This window comes from Montipora capricornis, chromosome 11 (assembly GCF_036669925.1).
Source record: "Montipora capricornis isolate CH-2021 chromosome 11, ASM3666992v2, whole genome shotgun sequence".
In the NCBI taxonomy this organism is placed as follows: Eukaryota; Metazoa; Cnidaria; class Anthozoa; order Scleractinia; family Acroporidae; genus Montipora; species Montipora capricornis.
The window spans coordinates 67,069-87,068 of NC_090893.1; the positions used below are offsets into that span (position 1 = coordinate 67,069).

Sequence of the window (20,000 nt, forward strand, 5' to 3'; positions counted from 1 at the left end):
ATTCTGCCATGTGATGCCTCTCCTTATGGTGTGGGTGCCGTGATTTCTCATGTAATGGGTGACGGTGAAGAGCGTCCCATTGCTTTTGCCTCGAGAACACTCACAAAGAGCGAAAGGAATTACTCGCAAATAGAGAAGGAAGCCCTGGGAATTGTATTTGGTGTCCGGAAGTTTCACAAGTATCTATACGGTCGAACGTTTCACCTGTTAACAGATCACAAGCCATTAGTGACCATCTTGGGTCCTAAAACAGCAGTGCCTACTTTAGCAGCAGCTAGAATGCAACGCTGGGCTGTTATTTTGTAGCCGTACAATTATCAGGTGCAGTATTGCTCGTCGGCAGAGCATGCTAATGCAGATACCTTATCACGTTTACCTTGTGACCTCAGTCCCCTGAAAGAAGAGGCAGAAATGTTCTTCTTCTCAGGTCTTGATGAATTGTCAGTTGACTCTAAGGACATCAGCAGGGACACACGGAGAGATCCTGTATTAGCGAGAGTTTTGGAGTACACCCTCGCTGGATGGCCTAATCATGTTATCGAAGAGGAACTTAAACCGTACTTTACGCGCAGACATGAGCTAACAGCAGATCAAGGATGTGTCTTATGGGGAATGCGTGTAATCATTCCGTCATTGTTAAGGAACCGACTATTGCAAGGGTTACACGAAGAGCATCCTGGTACTGTTGCCATGAAAACCATTGCCCGAGTTACTTATGGTGGCCTAATTTGGATGCACAGATTGAGCTGATGGTAAAGAATTGTGAAGTTTGCCAGTCAATACGAAAAGCGCCCCCAAGAGCACCCTTGTACCCGTGGAGATGGCCGACTCGAGTCTGGCAGAGAGTGCACATTGATTTTGCTGAGAAGGAGGGCAACAGTTTTCTTGGTCTAGTTGACAGCCACTCCAAGTGGATTGAGGTCGCACACATGACATCTACTTCAGATAAGAGTACTATTGACCAGTTAAGAGTGTGGTTTGCAGCATACGGACTTCCTGAGGAAGTGGTGTCCGATAATGGTCCCCAGTTTATTGCCAATGAAGTTGTTGATTTCCTTAAGCAGAATGGAGTTAAACAGACCCTGGTTCCCCCTTATCATCCATCGTCCAATGGTGCAGCAGAGCGTACAGTACAGATCCTTAAACAAGCATTACAGAAGGAGACCGAACGAGTAAGAAGGGGTGCACCGAAGCGGTCTTTGAAGCACCAACTGGCAAACTGTCTGTTCCAGTACGGAAACACCCCTCATTCTGTTATAGGAGTGACACCAGCAGAACTGTTCTTAAAGCGCAAACCTCGCACCAAGTTCAGTGTTCTAAAGCCTAACATGGAAATGCATGTCCAAAACCAGCAAGGCAAGCAACAGCAGCAGCACGATAACAGCCGTGTTAAGATGCGTGAACTATCTTCGCGTGATTCTGTGAATGTGCGAAACACCCGGGAAGGGGTAGAGAAGTGGGTTCCTGGTACAGTGATAAGAAGTTGGGGCCGTTATCCTATCTGGTGAAAGTAGGGCGGCAACTGCATTATGTACATGTTGATCACCTGCTGCGGACTGAGCGTGAAAATTCTGAAGAGGGGTTTGATGATGTGTTTCCCGAGGAGCGAGCTGTTCCAATGTGGTCTCCAAAGTTGACATGTGGTACGTCATCATCAAAAAGCGCTGCTACCTGTGTGCAGGAGCCAGAAATAGAGTCACCTTGTAAGGTACCTATACAGACACCGAAACCAGTTGCAGTACAACCTTCTGTGCTTAAGGACAAGACCCCGAATTGTGCCCCAGCACAGCCGTCAACTCCAAAGATCCAGACTCAGACACCCGTTGCAGCGAGGAAGTCAGCTTGTACGCTTGAGCCGCCCAACCCAGTTCCAACACTTGAGTTGGATTCTTCGTCTCGAGCACAAAGTCCAAATTTGTCAATTTCAAGAGATTTGCCAAATAGGGCTGAGCGCAGATATCCGTCAGGCAGAGAAAAGCACCTGTTAAGCTAAATCTGTGACATTGATAGTAGTAAGGAACATTTTTAGGGTTGGACACTGCCTGAGCTCTGGAGACATTTAGGTTGCCCTTTTTCTTGATGTTTACAAGTTTTTAGTGCTTTCACATATTAGAAGGGAGGAAGTGTTATGTATTCGTTATTTATCTGTCAGCGGTTGTTGTTTACGCGTGCGCATTAAAGCAGGTTTGCTTGGGAGTAGACCACCATGTTGGAAACGTGTATGTTTTGGTTGTGTGTCTCATCTAGTTCAATCTGAGGAAAGGTTACGTTTATACAAACGTTGGCCGTGTAGCACTTATAGTTTAAACAGAATTAACTGAATAGAGTGTAATGTGAAGTGCTATATTTCTATCCCATATGAACCATGTGAGCGTTAGCCCTACTGATGGAAATGGGCCCACACAAGGACAGAGAAAAACTCTGACCAGGGTGGCCCATTTCCATCAGTAGGGCTAACGCTCACATGGTTCATATGGGATAGAAATATAGCACTTCACATTACACTCTATTCAGTTAACTAGTTCAATCTGACCCTGTCTGGAACCATCGACTGGTTTCTCCATATTTAACACTCTCTTCTTCTTTGAGCATTAGCGCCAACTTTAACTTCTTGGCTGGAGGTTGGGATCTAAGTCGAAGACTGATTTATTCCCCTTTCCATTTTGGCGAGGTCTTCCATTGTAAGTTCCGTCGTCCACGTTTTCGATTCGGTCCGTGTAATCGTGGTCACCGATCACACCGATGTTCCCTGCTGATGAATGCACTGTACCAATTTTACCTTCCTGCGCGTCTACCCTTTGCCTTTTCACCGGTAGCTCTGTTGAATTATCTGCCAAGTGTTGTGCTCGACGATCCGGCTTGTTTTTCCTCTCTTGACGAGGATCACTCTTTGCTGCAGGCTGTTTCGGATCAAATATTGTCGGTACACCACAAGAAATGACTTCAATCTTTCCGGAAAGCGTTTTTTTAAGGTCTTCTCTACTGAAATGTTGCGAACATATCCGAGGATCTGCAAGCGTCTTCAGCATTTCGTCCACCCTTCGACAAAATGTTTCCCACTTTTTGCGTAGTTTCGGATCGGAAGGAAAGCGAAAGTACGAGAGATTTGGCCTGTTATGGCTTCCATTTTTACCCACTGCAACTGCACAGTATTTAATCATCGTTTGACTACGATTAAGGCTTAAAACGAAAACATTATTTCCCATCTTTCCTCGCTGTAAGTTTTAATTTAACTTGTCTCGCGCTATTCCCCCAAGCCTCGCTTTCGTGTCTTTATTTGCTACCAGTCTTACGCGCCTAAATATATCGGAAATGGGCTATTCAAAACTTAACTCCTCAAGCTGGACATAATCGTTGACAAAATGAAATCATTCTACTACAAAAAATCCGAAAATAACTGCTTACCTTGAAATTTAAGAAATTCGATCATTTCTCCGTTATGAGAAATGGGAATGTTCAATTTCCTTTCGAAATTTGCCGTTCGCATGTTTCTCCTGGCGTTTGTAATTTTCATGAACATTCGATTTTTTTCTGCGTCCAGTTGGACCCTTTGTTCCATATTCTATGCGTCCAAAAGGAAAAGGAGTGCATCCCTGGACGCAATCTGGATACATCACTGAAACGGTACAAAGCATTTCCAGTGTGCAAGATATTCGCCATGTCGACAACATTCCGAATTAGCCGGTAACAAAACGAGTAGAGGAATGGGTCCTAAACGCACCCAGAAAGCGATCGCAAAGCATGCTAGGATCTTTTAACAATGACATCGGCTGAGACAAGTGCAATTGTGCAAGAAAGCAAAAAGCAAACGTGTACTTTGGTTGAAGAAGACGTTACCGGTGTAGCGTTGCCTCGTAAAAGTGTAGAGGAATGTAGTGTGGTCCAGCTGAAACGCTGGTTATCCTGTAAAGGCGCTAAAACCAGTGGAAGAAAGAGTGCTTTAGTGAACAGGTAAGCCTATGTTTTCGAACGCCTATAAATTTGCTTTAGGTTATGCTTGCGAACAACATTGGCCTGTTTACTATAAATTTCCTCTCATGGCTTGTGTGTGTCGGTGCATATTACTGAGAGAAATTTATTTCTTTAGGGTGAAACACTACATAGATAACGGCCTCGAGAAAAAATACCTGCAAGATCCCGACAATGGCGTCAATCTTATGAAGAAGAAAGCCAAAATTGGTATGCTAGAAAAAACTGAACCGGAACTCAGTGCAAGCTTTCCCAAAGAAGGCTTTAACTCAAATTTTAGTGATAGTCCAAAGATATCGTTTGGAACTATTTGGAAATACATGATTGATGCTGTTGATTCCAAGAAGAAGTTATCCACAGCTAAACCACTTGTCAAAGGGTTTAATTTTTACAAGTCTGGTAATGTCATCTCGATATCATTTCTTAAGCAAAATGGCAAGAACTATTTTAAAAGCCAAGTTCTTCCACCTATGAAGAAAAATCTTATTTATCAGTGTAACATCGCTAAGTCCAGTATTGGGAATGTTTTGAAAGCCTACTGTGGTTGCCCAGCAAGCATAGATGGCAGATGTAATCATGTTTCGGCCACCCTATTTGCCTTGGATGAATACTGCAAAGAAAGGGAAAACCTTTGTGAAGAATCATGTACATCCAAGCCATGTAAATGGAATGTGCCAAGAAAAAGAAAAGGCCCTGTTACTCCAATATCAGCCATGTCTTTCAAAAAGCATGACTACAGCAAACATCAAAAACTTGAAAGAACACCATCTTTAAAACCAGGGAATGATGTTAGAGCTACTCACCAGAGACATTGGTCGTCAGAAAAAGTTAATAGCATGTTAGAAAGTATCATAGCCTACCAGTCAAAATCTGGAAATGTGGTTGGCTGGAGCCACATACTTCCACAAGAGGTTAAAGATAATGCACTAGATAATGAATGTATTATTTCACCATTGAAAGTTCTTCCACCTTCTCTGAGGGATATAGAACGCCAATGTGAAGCAATAAAGAAAAAGTTACATCTAAATGAAGAGGAAATAGAAAAGATTGAGCAAAAAACTAGAGGACAGTCAAATGATGACCTCTGGAATTTTCACCTGAAGTTCAGAATTACAGCTTCCAAGTGCTATTGAATTGCCTCTTAAGGCCGACAACCTCTCCAACTAAGGCACTCAGAGAAATATTACAGTATGAAAAGCCATATCAAAGTGAGGCCATGAAAGAAGGATTACAAAAGGAATGTGAGATTGAAAAACTGTATGTAACTTCAATGCAGAAATTATGGCACAAGAATCTTTCATTTCAGCCAAATGGACTTTTCATTAGTCAATCTTACGGTTCTCTAGCTGCTACTCCAGATGGCTTAGTATCAGATCCTCATGTACCCCTACCACACGGACTTCTTGAAATGAAACTAATATAATTAACTGAAGGCGAAATCCTGAAGCAAGCGCTGCTCCGAAAAGGGATTTGTATTGACTGCGGTAACAATACCCTGAAGATGAACAACAATCATAAGTATTTTTTTCAGATTCAAAAACGGATGTTTGTTGCACGACGTAAATGGACAGATGTTGTAGTCAAGGGATCTACAGGAGATGGACTTTACTTTGAGTGTGTTCATTCTGATCCTGATCACTTTTGGGAAAAAGTGCTTCCCAAACTTTGCGATTTCTTTCACCAGTATATTTTACCCGAATTATCTTACCCCAGTTTAAAGCATGGGTTGCCAAGATTCAGTTTAAGATGTGTATAGTGACTTAGTGTTGCACAATTCAGACACGAATAGGTAGCCTTTCATTGCCAATGTTTTTCCAGAGGTGTTATTTACAAGCAAAGTATCTCGCATATTTTGCTGGTTAGGAACTGTTTGGTTTTTTTATCAATTTGCAATATTTTTATTGTTTATCAAGATTTCATTAATAAATATGAACCTGGCATTCTTGTAAGTAGGGTAGCTAATGGCATACTTTAATTTAACCAGATAGCAATCATTTCTTTGTCCTGGGATAACAAACTGCTATTAAAATTTCAATCTTTCTTGACTTTGATGCCAGCAGCATAGTTTTCTTAGACTATGAAACACTCAGTAGTCAAGTAGAAAAAATATAACTTCGAGCCTTTTAAGTTGTATTGTTGAAGTATGATGTTATGAAATTACTACAAAATTAGATATGAAAGGTTTAAATTTGATGATCATTATTTTCGTAAAGCTGAAATACATGTACTTATACCAATATTTGAAGATGGGCTTTGAAGATGGGCTTTAACATTCCTTAAAGATGTGTATAGTGACTTGGTGTTGCAAAGAAAAATTATAGACATTCAAAGTAAGGAACATAAAATGTGAACATTGCACTTTAATTTATTAAAGGTGGATGGAAATTTGACATAGCAGCTACTACAATCAAAATGTCAGAGGCTATAGGGGTTAATGAAATGAGAATCTTATGGTCAAATACATGCCAATTTTTTAGTCGTTGCATTAACCTCTCAACATGTACTCGTAAACTTGCAATTGTTTTGTTGTGTTCTGTTTCTTTTGTTGAAAACTGCCCTTTATCTTTGAGAAAATTAGGGGTTACCAAAATTGCCCCAACAGATGCCAACTCATCTTGGCAGTTAAATCCTTTATCTGCCATGATCTCGTCACCCCTTTTAGCTTGTCCAGCAAGCCACTCTGTATTGTTATTTCTTGATCTGATGTACTCCTAGGAAAGAGTTCACTTACAAATGAAACAACACCACTTGGAGTGATGTCTAGTAAAGCTTTCATGGTGTTTGTACTCTTGTAAGAAGAGTAACAAGCTGATTGGGCATCAAGGGAGGATGGTATTACCATCGGAAATTCAGTGCAATCAACAGTGAGAACAGTCTTGAATACATTTGGCATATACAGTGTCAAAACCTCCGATGGTGGTATTTGTATCAGTGGTTCAAATTCTGCTCGCAGAAATCTTATATATGAGCGAGTTATACGTGATACGGTCATAATAGATACATTAAACCTGTGTCCCAGATCTTTCTCGAACAGCCCAAGGCGTAATCGCATCATAACCATAACAAATTCCTGGAATGTACTCAGCGCTCGACGTCTACCGAGTTGATTTTTTGCGTCAAGGTCGCAGTATATTTCTTTCATGGCTGTAGCTTATATTCTTGGCAGTGTCTTTCACTAGGTTGTAACACATAGGAAGCACTTCATGATCTGGAAATCCTGTGTAAAATGTAATGTGTTCAGGATTATTCTTGTACTTGTCTATGTCAAAAACAGCACTTTCACTTAATTCCTCATTCAGAAGCATGGCCAGAAATTTTCGACATTTGAGCCCGCATGGGAACAGTGGCTTTTCCAATCTTTTTCAAAAATGGCGTACGAAATTATAGAGCTTTGTATGAGAAGCGATGTAATCACGTGAAATACAACAACAATTACTGTCGTCTTTCAGTTTGCCAAAATCGAGCATTATTCAACGACTTTTCAGCGCCACATTAGGTTAAAAATTTTATGCGAAAATTAATTCCATACCTTTCCTTTGGAAATATATCAATTTGCAACTTCAGATCCAGTCGAGGCCTTACAAATCACTGGCAAAAGAATCGAAGATGACATATTTGATAGGAAATAGCAAAAAATGTAAAGATGCCACATAATTTGCCAAAATCGAGTCATAAAATACAGACAAAACCCTATCTTGAAAATAAAAGTCTGATCTTCGGCTTATAAATGTACCTTTCCTTTGGGTTGTTAAAAGCCGTACCCAATGAAATAAGTCCAAAAAAAAAAGGTCGATATGTCACACAGTTCCAGTTCTGTTCCATGCTAAAGAGGGCAATGATTTCTCGGTCTTTAGGCTGTAGTCTTGCACGCAAACCCTGCATATTTGGTATCAAAATATTCAGCAAAAGCCAGGCTTTTCAAGCCTGCAGTTTTCTAGGACAGCAGTGTAACGTCATGCCCGCAATCGTTCTTGAAAGCAGTCTCAATCTACGTTAGCAAATCCGTAGTAATATTTTGAGCTGGCTCCTAGCTGCAAGCTTCTAGTGACCATACTTTCCATTTCAGCAAGTATTCGTAACTCTGGAATCACAATACACGTATGCATCACTCAATACGCAGACGACATGAGCTTTAATACGGCAAGAACACACCGGCTCGAGAGATAATACATGACGAATAAGAAACAATACAAGACTTATCGAACCACATTTTCGCCGAGTAACAATTCTTTCCACATCGTAAAATCTTCCTCTATGTTTCGAGCGAGTTGCTATGTCATATAAAACGACAGAGGAGAACTAATGTAGTTGTTTATAATCAACCATAAGGGATTTTCTTGGGAACGGGATGTTGCTTCATTTGCATATATTTGTTAAGTGGCCCGCTGCTTTATGCGCGGGCTCAAATGTCCGAAATTTCTGGCCATGTTTGATTTTTTTCCTCGTATTCATGAAGCTTTCCCCTTAATTCCTTCTTTTATTTTCTAAGACAGTTCACTTCCTTCATGATCTCTTCCACTGACATTAAATTCAAATCCGCTTGTGAGTCTGTTGTGACAAACTACTGATCTGTGTTTGTTTCACTCTTCTCAGTGGCATTGTACCTCGGATCCACAGTTACATCACTCTCAATTGTTGCTAGGTTCTCATCTACAGACAAACTACTCTTGTTAGTAACAATGTTCCTTTGATCAACTTTCATATCATCCTGCATCGTAACAACACTGTGGTCCTTAAGTACTGCTGGAACTGACCGGATGGATTCTTCTTTCTTTTTTTTTTTTTTCCTCTTTGGCTCATGCTCTTGTTTAATGATTTGCCGTCTATGCTCAGCTCTTTTTGTCCAGGGAAATAAACTCGGAAGGTGCTACCTGCTCAGCTTTTGGCCTCCTTCGAAGTGCTCTGAACAAACTCTCGTTGATTTGAATGAAGTTTCAAAGTTTCATTTCTGAGTAACAATTGGTTGGTTTCAGTGTGTTGTCGTAAGGAAAAGTTCAGTCCCTTTCACGATCAAAATTTCATGTTTAATACGTATTTGAAAATCATAGTGGCACTTGCCCAACTATTCGAAAGTTTTTTACTTGATAACAACAGCTTGATTGCAATGACAATACAAACACAAGTGCTATTTAGAAAATGAACACATCCGTTAAATTCGTCTCGCGCGCTGAATTCGAAAAATCAGTCAAGCAAAAAAACGCTCCACTTTAGTAACTGGTATATACCTTGAAGAAACTGGAGGATCGGGAGCACTGTTAAATTTAGAGCTCACTGAATATCCGATCCTCCAGTTTCGAGAAACAAAATTCCGATGCGGCAGGAGTTATGTCTTTCTCTAGCCCATGTAGAACAATAATCCAAAAAATGTCATCTTCTTTGAATATTGTTTTAGAATGTTCCAACTACAGATTTCTGAATGAGTCCAACCGAGCAATGACCTATGTTAACAGCAGCATTGGTAACCTGTGCGATTCAACGTTGTCTGGTTGGTATCGATTTAGCGGAGAGGCTGGGACTCAAATGGCAGATTCTTGTCCAAAGGTACATCACTGCAGTACAGACTCACCAGGCTGGCTCAGTGGCACGCATCCTACAGTGGCTGAGGGTATTGTTCAACGAAAAGTCTGTTTTTTGCGGCACTCGATCGCGATTGGGTTTTACTGTTGCTACTTTTCAAAGGACATCAGTGTTCGCAACTGTGGAGCGTTTTATGTTTACCGCCTTGATCCACCCAGGTGTTACTCACGTTACTGCGGCAACGGACTGCCACAAGCGCCAGGTCAGAACGTATTAATCAGATTTTCTACCAGACTAATGTACAATAAAATAGCCTTTTGAACTTGGCTTTGACAATAGCAGATCTTCTGTTTGTCCATTTTTCAAGCTTGATTGAACTATTTACCAAGAGGTCTTAGACTCAGCTCTAAAATCAACAATTGAATCACAACTTGCACTTCTCTTAACATTGATTTTTACCCACCGCCTACCTGTTGGCTCGTTGGAGCTCACCTGATGAACTCTCGGGATCTTAAAATAACTGAGGAGAAAGTGATGACTGTGATTACGTCCACAAATGGTTGGACTTTTGAATCTTTCCTTGGACAAATTGCAGAACCTCTTGTTTATGTTGGTACTGCACTTGCAGTCCATTACTGATGAGTGTACGGTGTTAGTCCGTGTTCCCTAGAATTTAGTCTCGCAGGGCGTTCATAAATCCAGAATAAAACAGGGTTATTGAATGTGTTTATGATATGTCGGATTCCTACAAACAAGCTTCAATATCGAAGAACAAGAATGCTTTTCTCAGGAGAAAATAGGGGTGACTTGCTTTCAAAATGGAATGAATTATCGCCCTAGTGAAAAATAAAGTCGTCTGTAAATTCTCGACTTTGCAAAAACAACGGTGAACCCGAGGAGGTGAAGAAATGCGACTTTTCTCTGAACTCTCACATTCTTTGTCATACATATTTTACCGATCATAAAAAAACCGATTGTTTGTCCCCTTTTTTGTGTCGTTATCCTTTTCTCGTTAACAAAGCCGGAGACGTTGAAAAACCAAAGGCACTCTGGTCGCAAAGAGTTGAGAGGGCGTTTCTGCGATTGTGGTCTATGTCAACCGGCATGTTATACCCATATTGCTAGTATTGCACTCATTCCAAGATAACATAATCAATGAGTTTTAATAGTTCCTTTTTTAACATTTCCCTCAGAATGTTCAAACTACAGATTTCTCAATGCTTCCAGTATAGCCACAACATACACACTGTGGAAACAATCGTATTATCCTTGCAAGCACAAATTCAAGCCTGGCTGGCACCGGTTTGACGGAGAGGCTGGAAACCAGATGGCCGATACTTGCGTTAAGATGTGTCATTGTGGTGCTTGGCATCCAGGCTGGCTTACTGGAGGACACCCTACTGTGGAGGATGGTACTGTCGTGCGTAAAGTGTGTTTCGTGGGAAGTCTGGGATGCTGTAAGGCTTCGGTGTACATCAGTGTTCGCAACTGCAGTGGATTTTACGTTTATAATCTGACGTCCATGCCATCCAGTTCTTGCGAGTATGGATACTGTGCCAGCAGCGGATTTGAAGAGGCAACAACCTCAGGTAAACGCTGTTCCCAACTCATTTTCCACCTAATAAATTTCCCGCGAATTTTTTTTCCCAAAGTATTAACATAAAATATCATTTCTCGTTAAGCGTTGCATCTTTTATTTTTAAATGTATGCTCAGAAATATTTATTTATTTATAAACTTCGCCAAAGGGACAATTTGGCAGGAGAGATCTCACAGAACTAATGTTCCAATAACGAGAGTAGTATCGGGGAAATGACTAGGTGAATTTTATCTATGTGTGCAAATAGATTCAGGCGTTTTTTTATAATGAGATGCATACCACGTTGTTGTACGAGGGTATACTCAAAATGGCGCCTGGTGAAAAATTCTACCCAAACCGGTTTTTGGATTAGGGTTTATAATGAGATGCATGCCACGAAGGTGTACGAGGGTATATTCAAGATGGCGGCAGGGAGTGAAGTGTAGTGTGTTCTGGTGGTACTGTTCCGCCCAACCAGCCGGGTAGTATCGCGCATATGTAGGGAAAGAATAATAGAGTAGGTAAGAACCAATGAGAAGGCATGAATAATGATGAATAAAGGAGGCTGTCGCAAAGTTGAAATAACAAGTGATGAAGATGGAATGGAAGTCACATCTCGTTTGCGCATTCGAAACTCGAATTTTGAAATCTTGGAGACTAATTAAATTTGAAAAGCAACGAATAGTACTACTGGCATTTGGCATACTTACAAATCTAGCTATTGAATCCATCCCGCGGTAAGGAATCAAACACTCGTTTGCGCATTCGAATTCATAGAAACTACTTCAATTTGAAAGGCAACGAATAATACTACTGGAATTTCGCATATTTACAAGTCTAGCCATTGAATCTAGCACGCGGTAAGGAATCAAACATTGCTTGCACATTCGTTTTGCACATTCGAAACTATTTAAATTTGAAAAGCAACGAATAATGCTACAGGAATTTTGTTTAATTTCAAGGGGAACTGTCTCTTTCTGGAAAAGTGTCCTCAATAGACCTTATTCACGATAGCTGCCATGTTGGATTTGCTATTATCATGCAAATTGGCGACACACTTCTGAGGGGGCAAACAACACAAGTTCGAGAGGTTATAAGGAATGTTTCGTGTTCATTGAATGTTTATCACCTAAGTAGTAAAATAGAATGCTTATACAAGTTACTTCGATTTTTTTTACCGAAAAATTAGCAAATAACGAAGTAGAAAGTAAAAATGTCGGAGGCAATCAAAAGATATAAACTTATTATAAAAGGTACTTAATTCTAAATTCTAAAATGTACTTTTAGCAATGTTAATTCAATATTTCGACGAGCCGATTTTCCGCAATTTGCCTTTATTCCAATGTCTACCCCCCAGCATAACACATGGCTAATTTGCATGACAATATGAAAACCAACATAGCTGTTATCGTGAATAAGGCCTATTGTACCATCTACGATGGCGTTCTATTAAACATTGACGGCTCCAGTTATTAATGTACTATTGTATAAAACGTAGATCATGCTTCTGCCGCTATAAGTGAAAGATTTAGAGAACAACAAGCGTAGTTTCGTAAAATATAATGATCTCCTAAATTTCTATTTTACCAAATTAAGAACAAAAGTAATTTATGCGAATGCTTTAAACTCTTAAACACGCCAACGGTGCTGGAGTCCCACTGCTGGGACTCCATTCATAAAACTTTATTTCATAATCATTCATAATCTTGAGGTAGTGTTTGAGGATAGCGAAATCGACTCTCATAGAGTATTCATTAAAAGGATAACAATTTGACCACGAACTGAAGCTTTGCTTTTACTAATTTGTAACGATTTCAACTGAAGTGTATCTTAAACTCGGCCTCCATTTTCCTCAATTTCTCCTTCAAGGACCCCGTTTCTCCATTAGCAAAGCTCATTTCGTCTTCCAGCTCTTTCAATGACTGTGCAGTCTCTTTTCTAAACTCTTCAAAATTTCTACTTTCGCTTGCAGAATGCTAACTGTATCATTAACAGTCTTAACATATTGTTAAAATACCAACTTTATTCATTTAATTAAATGAAAGGGAAGGGATACCAGCGATTACCCCTACTGAGCGTATACGCCCGCAGCCGGATGTAATTGACTGAGAGTCGATTTTTGATGAGGGAGGAAAATCGGAGTACCCGGAGAAAAACCCTCGGGAGTCAGACTGAGATCGACTGAAACTCAGCCCACATACAAGGCGAGGCCAGGGTTGAACCCGAGTCCCAGAGGTGGGAGGCCCGGTTGATAGATGCTAAACCAACCGCTAAACCACTCTCATGACGTCCCCCAATTTTTAGATGCCAAATTGGATAACTTCTGCAAGACCAATTCAACCTTCGGTAAAACCGACTCCACCTTGAGCGCCGAATTCGCCATGATGGACACTGCCTGGTGTTATTCACTAAACACTTCGAATTCCGTCAGAGATGTATTAAATTTACGTTTTCTGTCTGTTGGCGACGGGGATTCTTCTTCAGAAGATGTTGAACTCCCTCTCATGTTTTTCTCTTATATTTAGCGGCCATAAATAGCTTCCCAAAACCGGAGCAACAAAAGACACGTGCAAAGCCGCGTGCAAATGCACTGGATTTGTCCACTGTACAAGATCTCAACATGTTGAGCTCAACAAGTTGAGCGCATTTAAACACACTGCTGAGAGGGGTTGAGCGGTGTTGTGCGGTGTTGAGTCTTGTTGAGCCAAGTTTGAAACTGGTCAAACTTCTCGTTCAAGACGGCTCAACATTTCCTTTGTTTTGGGGTCATCTATGTGTGGCTCAACAAAGTCGAGTGCATTTGCACAGCAACGTTCAACATGTTGAGCCCACGCACGCGCAGTGCCCAACGTATCCATTGGGAGTTTAAACATATCGAACATTTTACAAGATGGTGTCACAGGAGTTCGCATGAATTCCTTGTAGCCTGAAGTGTCCTCTATCATGAGCTCTTTCACTATGTTGTTGGAGAATCCTTTACTGCTTCTGCGCCGAATCCACGCTCTTGTTTTACCTCGTCGTTTTTTTGACTTTTTGTCCTCATCAATAAGTTTGTTTACTAGACTGAGTGCAGCCAAGCATTTTCGTGTTCTGAGGAGATGAATATAGTAAGATTTTCAGCCATGATTCAACATGAGCCTTTGTGAAATCTTCGGAATGCTCAACATGTTGAGTCATTGTTGAGGTCATTTGAACACCCCGCTCAACAAGCACTCAACATGTTGAGAGCTTGTACAGGGGAAAAATCCAGTGCATTTGCACGCGGCTTAATCAGACATCCTGCCCGACCCAGTCCCTAGACTGTTTAGTTTAACCTGAGCTAGATTTCCGAGGGCTCCCCTTCGGCTTCGCCCACCCGCCTCACCAGCGTCGTCTTCGACGTCGTTCTCCTCAGAAGCTTGACGGAAGGTATAGATGTTGTCAATCAATTTTGGGTGATTGATAGCGGAGCTCCGGAGCACCATAGTTAAGAAAATATGGTAACCCATCAATGCGAGAAATTTTGGTCTTGGCTATGACGTCATCGACCGTCCGTACGTCCACGCAGCCATGTATGCCAATGTCACCAGTATCACACTAGTTACTGGGTTGGCATTTGTTCGGTGTTTTTTTTTTTTTTTTTCAGTGTCGTTAAAAGTCATGCCTGTCACTCCCCTGCTAAGTGGTTTCTTTGTGCACAGATTTTTCTGCTCGTATTTTCTTAGGATAGAGAGGGTAGTGGAAATGCGTAGAGTTCTCTGGTGGACACAGTGGAATGATATAAAACTTAACCTGCAATGGCGTCGAAAGTCATGTAACGCGAATGGCGTTGTAGTGGATCTTTAAACGAGATATACCCTTATGGAGCTCAATAATGGAAAGTCAGTTCGATAAACTAGGCAGGCGGTGAAAACAAATACCTGGAATCGTAGAAGCGAGGAGTAATGGACTTCGACAACAATCTATCGCCCGTCGAGCCGAAATCAAAGTGAGCGGATAATTTCCAAAATCTTATCACGAGTGTAGTTTGGCGAGTAAACATGCCGCGGTAACTTAATCACGGCGCCCGCTGAATTCCGGCCATGTCACTTTCGATTTTGCGATTCATTTGAACGTAGCAAAAATCTCCCAAAATGTTTGTCGCTAATCGTCACATGTAACGCGACTGGACACGTTACATGTACCGGACGCCTCTCTGCTCAAACTAGGTGATAAACTCCACAAACATGATGTGATTGTCGCGGGCGATTTTAATGCTCCAAATATCTCATGGGATAATCTCGAGGTTCCAACAAATCCTTCTTCTTCTTCCAGGAAATTGATTGAGCTGACTCAAGAATATAACTTAATGCAGTTCGTAAAGGAACCAACTAGGCGACAAGGCAACTCAAGTAACACCTTAGACCTTGTCTTATTAAATAGCCTAGACATCATTTGTAATGTAAGTGTAGAACCAGAAATTAGCGATCATGACATAGTGTTGTTTACCCTGAAGCTATCCTGGCACAAAAAACCGCATGTCAAGAGGAAAATTTACATCAGAAAGCGGCTTGACAACGAGCGTATTAAGTTGATAATAAAAACACTTGCTGAAAATCTCAACACTCAGTATGATAACAACTAGGTGGAAGCGAAGTGGAATGATTTTGAAAACAGTGTTCGCAACATTATGGACTCTTGTATCCCGTATAAGATGACAAGTTCAAAATACAATTTACCTTGGTTCAATCGCTCGCTTCGACGACAATCCAGGGCGAAACAAAGACTATATAACAAGGCAAAGAAAACAGGATCTGAACATCATTGGAATAAGTTTTTTGCCGCCAGGAAACACATGCACAAGAATCTTAAGTTGGCAAGAGAGGAGTATATAAGTGGCCACCTCAGTGAGGCAATCAAGGTCAACCCAAAATGTTTTTGGTCCTACGTAAAGCGGCTTAAACAAGAAAATCCAGGGATAGCAGATTTTGAAGTCGATGGCAAAGTCATAAGTGATGGTCGTCTTAAATCAGAAATTTTAAACAGCCAATTTTCAAGTGTGTTTACTAAGGGGGACCTTGAAAACATTCCAGAAATGGGCTCTGATCCTACTCCTGGGTTGGGGTCTTTAATTATGTCAGAGCAAGGAGTCTTAAAACAGCTGTCTTCGTTAAATCCAAACAAGGCCAGTGGTCTAGACCAGATTCACCCTGGTTTCTTAAAACGTTTGCTACAGACATTGCTCCAATACTGACTGACGTCTTCAAGACTCGATAGACAGTGGCACTGTACCCCGCAGGTGGAAGGAGGCAAATGTGTGTGCAGTTTTTAAAAAGGGAAAGGAATCTGACCCTGCTAACTATAGACCTATTCTTACTTGTGTTGTATCGAAGATCCTTGAGCATATCGTCCGCAGCTTTATTATGAAACATCTAAACCACCATAACATCTTAACAGACTGTCAGCATGGTTTTAGGGCAAAGAGATCTACAGAGATGCAGCTAATTCTTACCTTACACGACATGGCAAAGACTATCCAGAGCTCATCTATCCATGCGGCCGTTTGGGACTTCGCCAAAGCTTTCGATAAGGTCCCTCATAGGCGACTCCTAAGGAAGCTGCAGTACTACGGAATCCAAGGCTCGCTCCTAAACTGGTTAGAGTCTTTTCTTACACAACGTTTTCAATCAGTTGTTTGTGAAGGCCAGACATCAAGTCAATGTCTGGTGACTTCTGGCGTACCCCAGGGTACAGTCCTCGGTCCTTTGCTCTTTTTATTATACATAAACGACTTACCAGATACCGTGCAATCATCAGTTAGGCTCTTTTCGGACGATGCTTTACTTTACGGCATTGTCGCTAGCGATGCGGACTGGGACCTTCTCCAATCTGACCTACGCAGGTTAGAATCCTGGCAGTATCACTGGCAAATGGAGTTCAATCCTTCCAAATGTAAAATTGTTACCATCTCATATAAGAACAATCCACCCCAGAAAAAATATGTCTTCTGTGGCTTAGAGCTGGAACAGGTGGATACCCATACCTTGGGGTCACCATCAGGTAACAAGCTCAAGTAGTCAGCCCATGTTTCTGTAACAGCAGCTAAAGCAAGCAAATCACTGGGTACAATACAACGTAACCTTTGGAATTGCCCAAAGAAAGTAAAAGAAATTGCATATACATCCCTAGTACGACGGATACTGGAATATGCAAGTGCGGCTTGGGACCCGTTTTTAAAGAAAGATATCATTGCTCTCGAAATGGTTCAACGTAAAGCAGCAAGGTTTTGCTCACAGAATTATGATAGATATGCTAGTGTTACGGACATGATTAAAGACTTAGGGTGGGCCACGCTGAAAACGAGAAGAAGGCAGGCTAGATTAACGCTTATGTATAAAGTAACTCATGGTCTTATTGATATCGATACCCGAAAATATTTGATTCAACATCCTGAGAGTCGCACGAGGGGAACCCGTCAATTTAAATTTCGCGTGCCATATGCAAATAAAGACGTTTTTAAATTTTCGTTTTTTTCAAAAACTATAACGGACTGGAACTGCCTCCCTGAGGCTATTGTTTCATCATCCTGCTTAGAAACCTTCTAATATAGGTAAACAGATTTTCTTAAATAATAGTTATATTTAGTTTAATATAGTTTCCTTTATTTAAATTTTGAAATCATCATTTTATATATTGATATTTTTTTTTTTTTATGGTTGGTGTGATAACCGAACAGTTCTTACTGACCTCATACATGTAAATGTAAATGTAAATGTAACTTTTTACTTTTTATATCCTATATTCACAGTTCAAAATTAATGTTGTTTTCATGTCGTAAATATTTTATTCTCGATCGACCGTCCCGGAAACTTCCTTCTGCTCTTTCTAAAAACTGTGTATCAATAGTTATTTAATTTTGCATCAATATTTGTTTTGCATAAAGCAAGCTAACAAAATCTGTACCTTGGTGAGTTCGCAAGTATTTTTGATCCGATGCTTCTGTTTTGATGGGTATATTGTTTTGGTCTCCGATCCAAATACTAACCCCGCCGGAGGAGGATTAACTTTAGTGAACTTTAGTATAACAAAGCTGTCAGATGCTCAGAGGGTGAAAAGAAGTTGTGAGGGAACTTGAAAATTATCAACATGTCAGCCCAGAAGCCAATGTTTCTCGCTTCTCTTTTATTTGTTATTCTTCAGAGACTGGAATGCTGTAGTTCAATACCACACAGTTCAGTGCCTTCTGATTTCCTGTAACACGTACCACAGGCAACCCAGTGAATGATTCACGGAAGCATCTCGTTTACAGAATAAAGGGATTACGTTTTATGCACACGTAGACCGTGTAGCACTTATATTTCAACAGAATTAACTATCAACGATCAAATGATATATGAAATGGATCATATATGAACTGAGGATATGAAATCAAGTGAATGTATGCTCCTCGCAGTTATAAACGCAATTTCTGCAAATCCGTAAAGAAGCCTGAAAAATTTAGGACTTCAACGGTAACATTGGAATCCACAAATGACCAGTTCCCAACGTCAGTGGCTCCATGGCTCAATTGGTTAGAGCGTCACACCAGTATCGCGAGGTCGCGGGTTCAAACCCTGTTGAAGTCCTGAATTATTCAGGCTTCTTTACGTAATTGCAGAAATTGCGTTCATAACTGCGAGGATCATAGCTTCACTAGCATTAACTATGAAAGGGTGATGTGAAGTGCTATTTTATACCCATGTAAACCATGTGAGCGTTACCCTACTGATGGAAATGGGCCGCCCACTCAAAGACAGAGAAAAACTCTGACCAGGGTCAGGGGCAGGTGCTTTTTTCTCGGTATTGGAATTTTTGGCATAAGCTTATCTTTAGAAGGTCTGATAACGTTGCATGATGCCTGGACGGTTTTTCGCGTGAAATTTACCATGGAATTCACTAGTTAGGGAATGAATTTTTTCTACAGAGGAAGACGAACAAAATGATTTAATTAAGCAGTACCCAGAAACACCAAGACGCGGACAATTCCAAAATCACTAACCGTACAGCCACTAAGAATACACCCAGGAGCTCTGCTTTTAGGCTTGGCTTGTCTCGCTATATATTACGTGAGTTAAAACTTGGTACAGTGCATATTCAACCTACAATACTCGTCACATTTGTTGGAACATCCACTGAATTGGGTGGGGGGGGGGGGGGGGGAAGAGAGGGGAGGATAAGACGGGATAAGCTGCGATCTTGTAACACGACGATTCTAGACCGTTCTTGTAACGTGTTCCAACAAAATGTGTCTAGTATTGTAGCTAAAACGAGGATCACGAATTTAACCTTGGTAAAAACGGATTCAACCTGAGACCGGACTTGACCGACAACAAGTACACTGTACCGATTTGTGTTGCCAAGTGCGAAGGTCATTTTAGTCAGGCTTCTTGCTTAAGTTAGTTGTTGCATCCATCTGAGATTATTTCCTTTGCTCAAAGGTACTAATTTATTTTCTTTGGTTTTTTAGAGTTTTCGAACCAACGTCTTTTGAATGGAACGAATGGAGGTGTCTCATTTTCTTCATATTTCCAGTATTACGGCGAATGCCTGTATCAACATTACAGCTGGCAGATCGCAGCGAAGAAAGGAGAAAAAGTCAAGTTAGAGATTCAATCCATGTACATTTCATGGTGGGACGGGTCATGCACTCTTAGTTACTTGGAAATTCAAAATGGAACCTACGCAGATGGCAAACCTGCGAGTACAAGAACGTGTGGTGGACTCTTATCTGGCATTTTAACATTTTACTCGCACGAAGGTCAGAGCCTAGAGGTGGTGTTGGCAATCATGGATTTTAATTGGATCCAGTTGCACTTCACAGCTACTTACACAGTTATTAGTTACAACGACACTGTGTCCAACGGTAAGCACACTCAAGTGAATCTGCAGAGTCAATAGTCATTAGCAGTTGAAAATACATTCTTGTAGGTTTTTGTGCA

The 20,000-nt window shown here is 40.9% G+C and overlaps 1 protein-coding gene and 2 pseudogenes across 1 annotated transcript; 2 read left to right on the forward strand and 1 right to left on the reverse strand.

The window, feature by feature from the left end:
• Positions 1-3,760: 3,760 nt before the first annotated feature.
• Positions 3,761-5,725, forward strand: LOC138024777 (uncharacterized; annotated as a pseudogene).
• A 604-nt stretch (positions 5,726-6,329) lies between these two features.
• LOC138023524 (uncharacterized) lies at positions 6,330-7,030 on the reverse strand (annotated as a pseudogene).
• A 2,372-nt stretch (positions 7,031-9,402) lies between these two features.
• On the forward strand, positions 9,403-19,959 carry LOC138024778 (uncharacterized). The gene is made up of 3 exons (XM_068871966.1): positions 9,403-9,748; positions 10,680-11,075; positions 19,529-19,959. The coding sequence occupies exons 1-3, from the start codon at positions 9,403-9,405 to the stop codon at positions 19,957-19,959; spliced, it is 1,173 nt and encodes a 390-aa protein (XP_068728067.1).
• Positions 19,960-20,000: the final 41 nt, after the last annotated feature.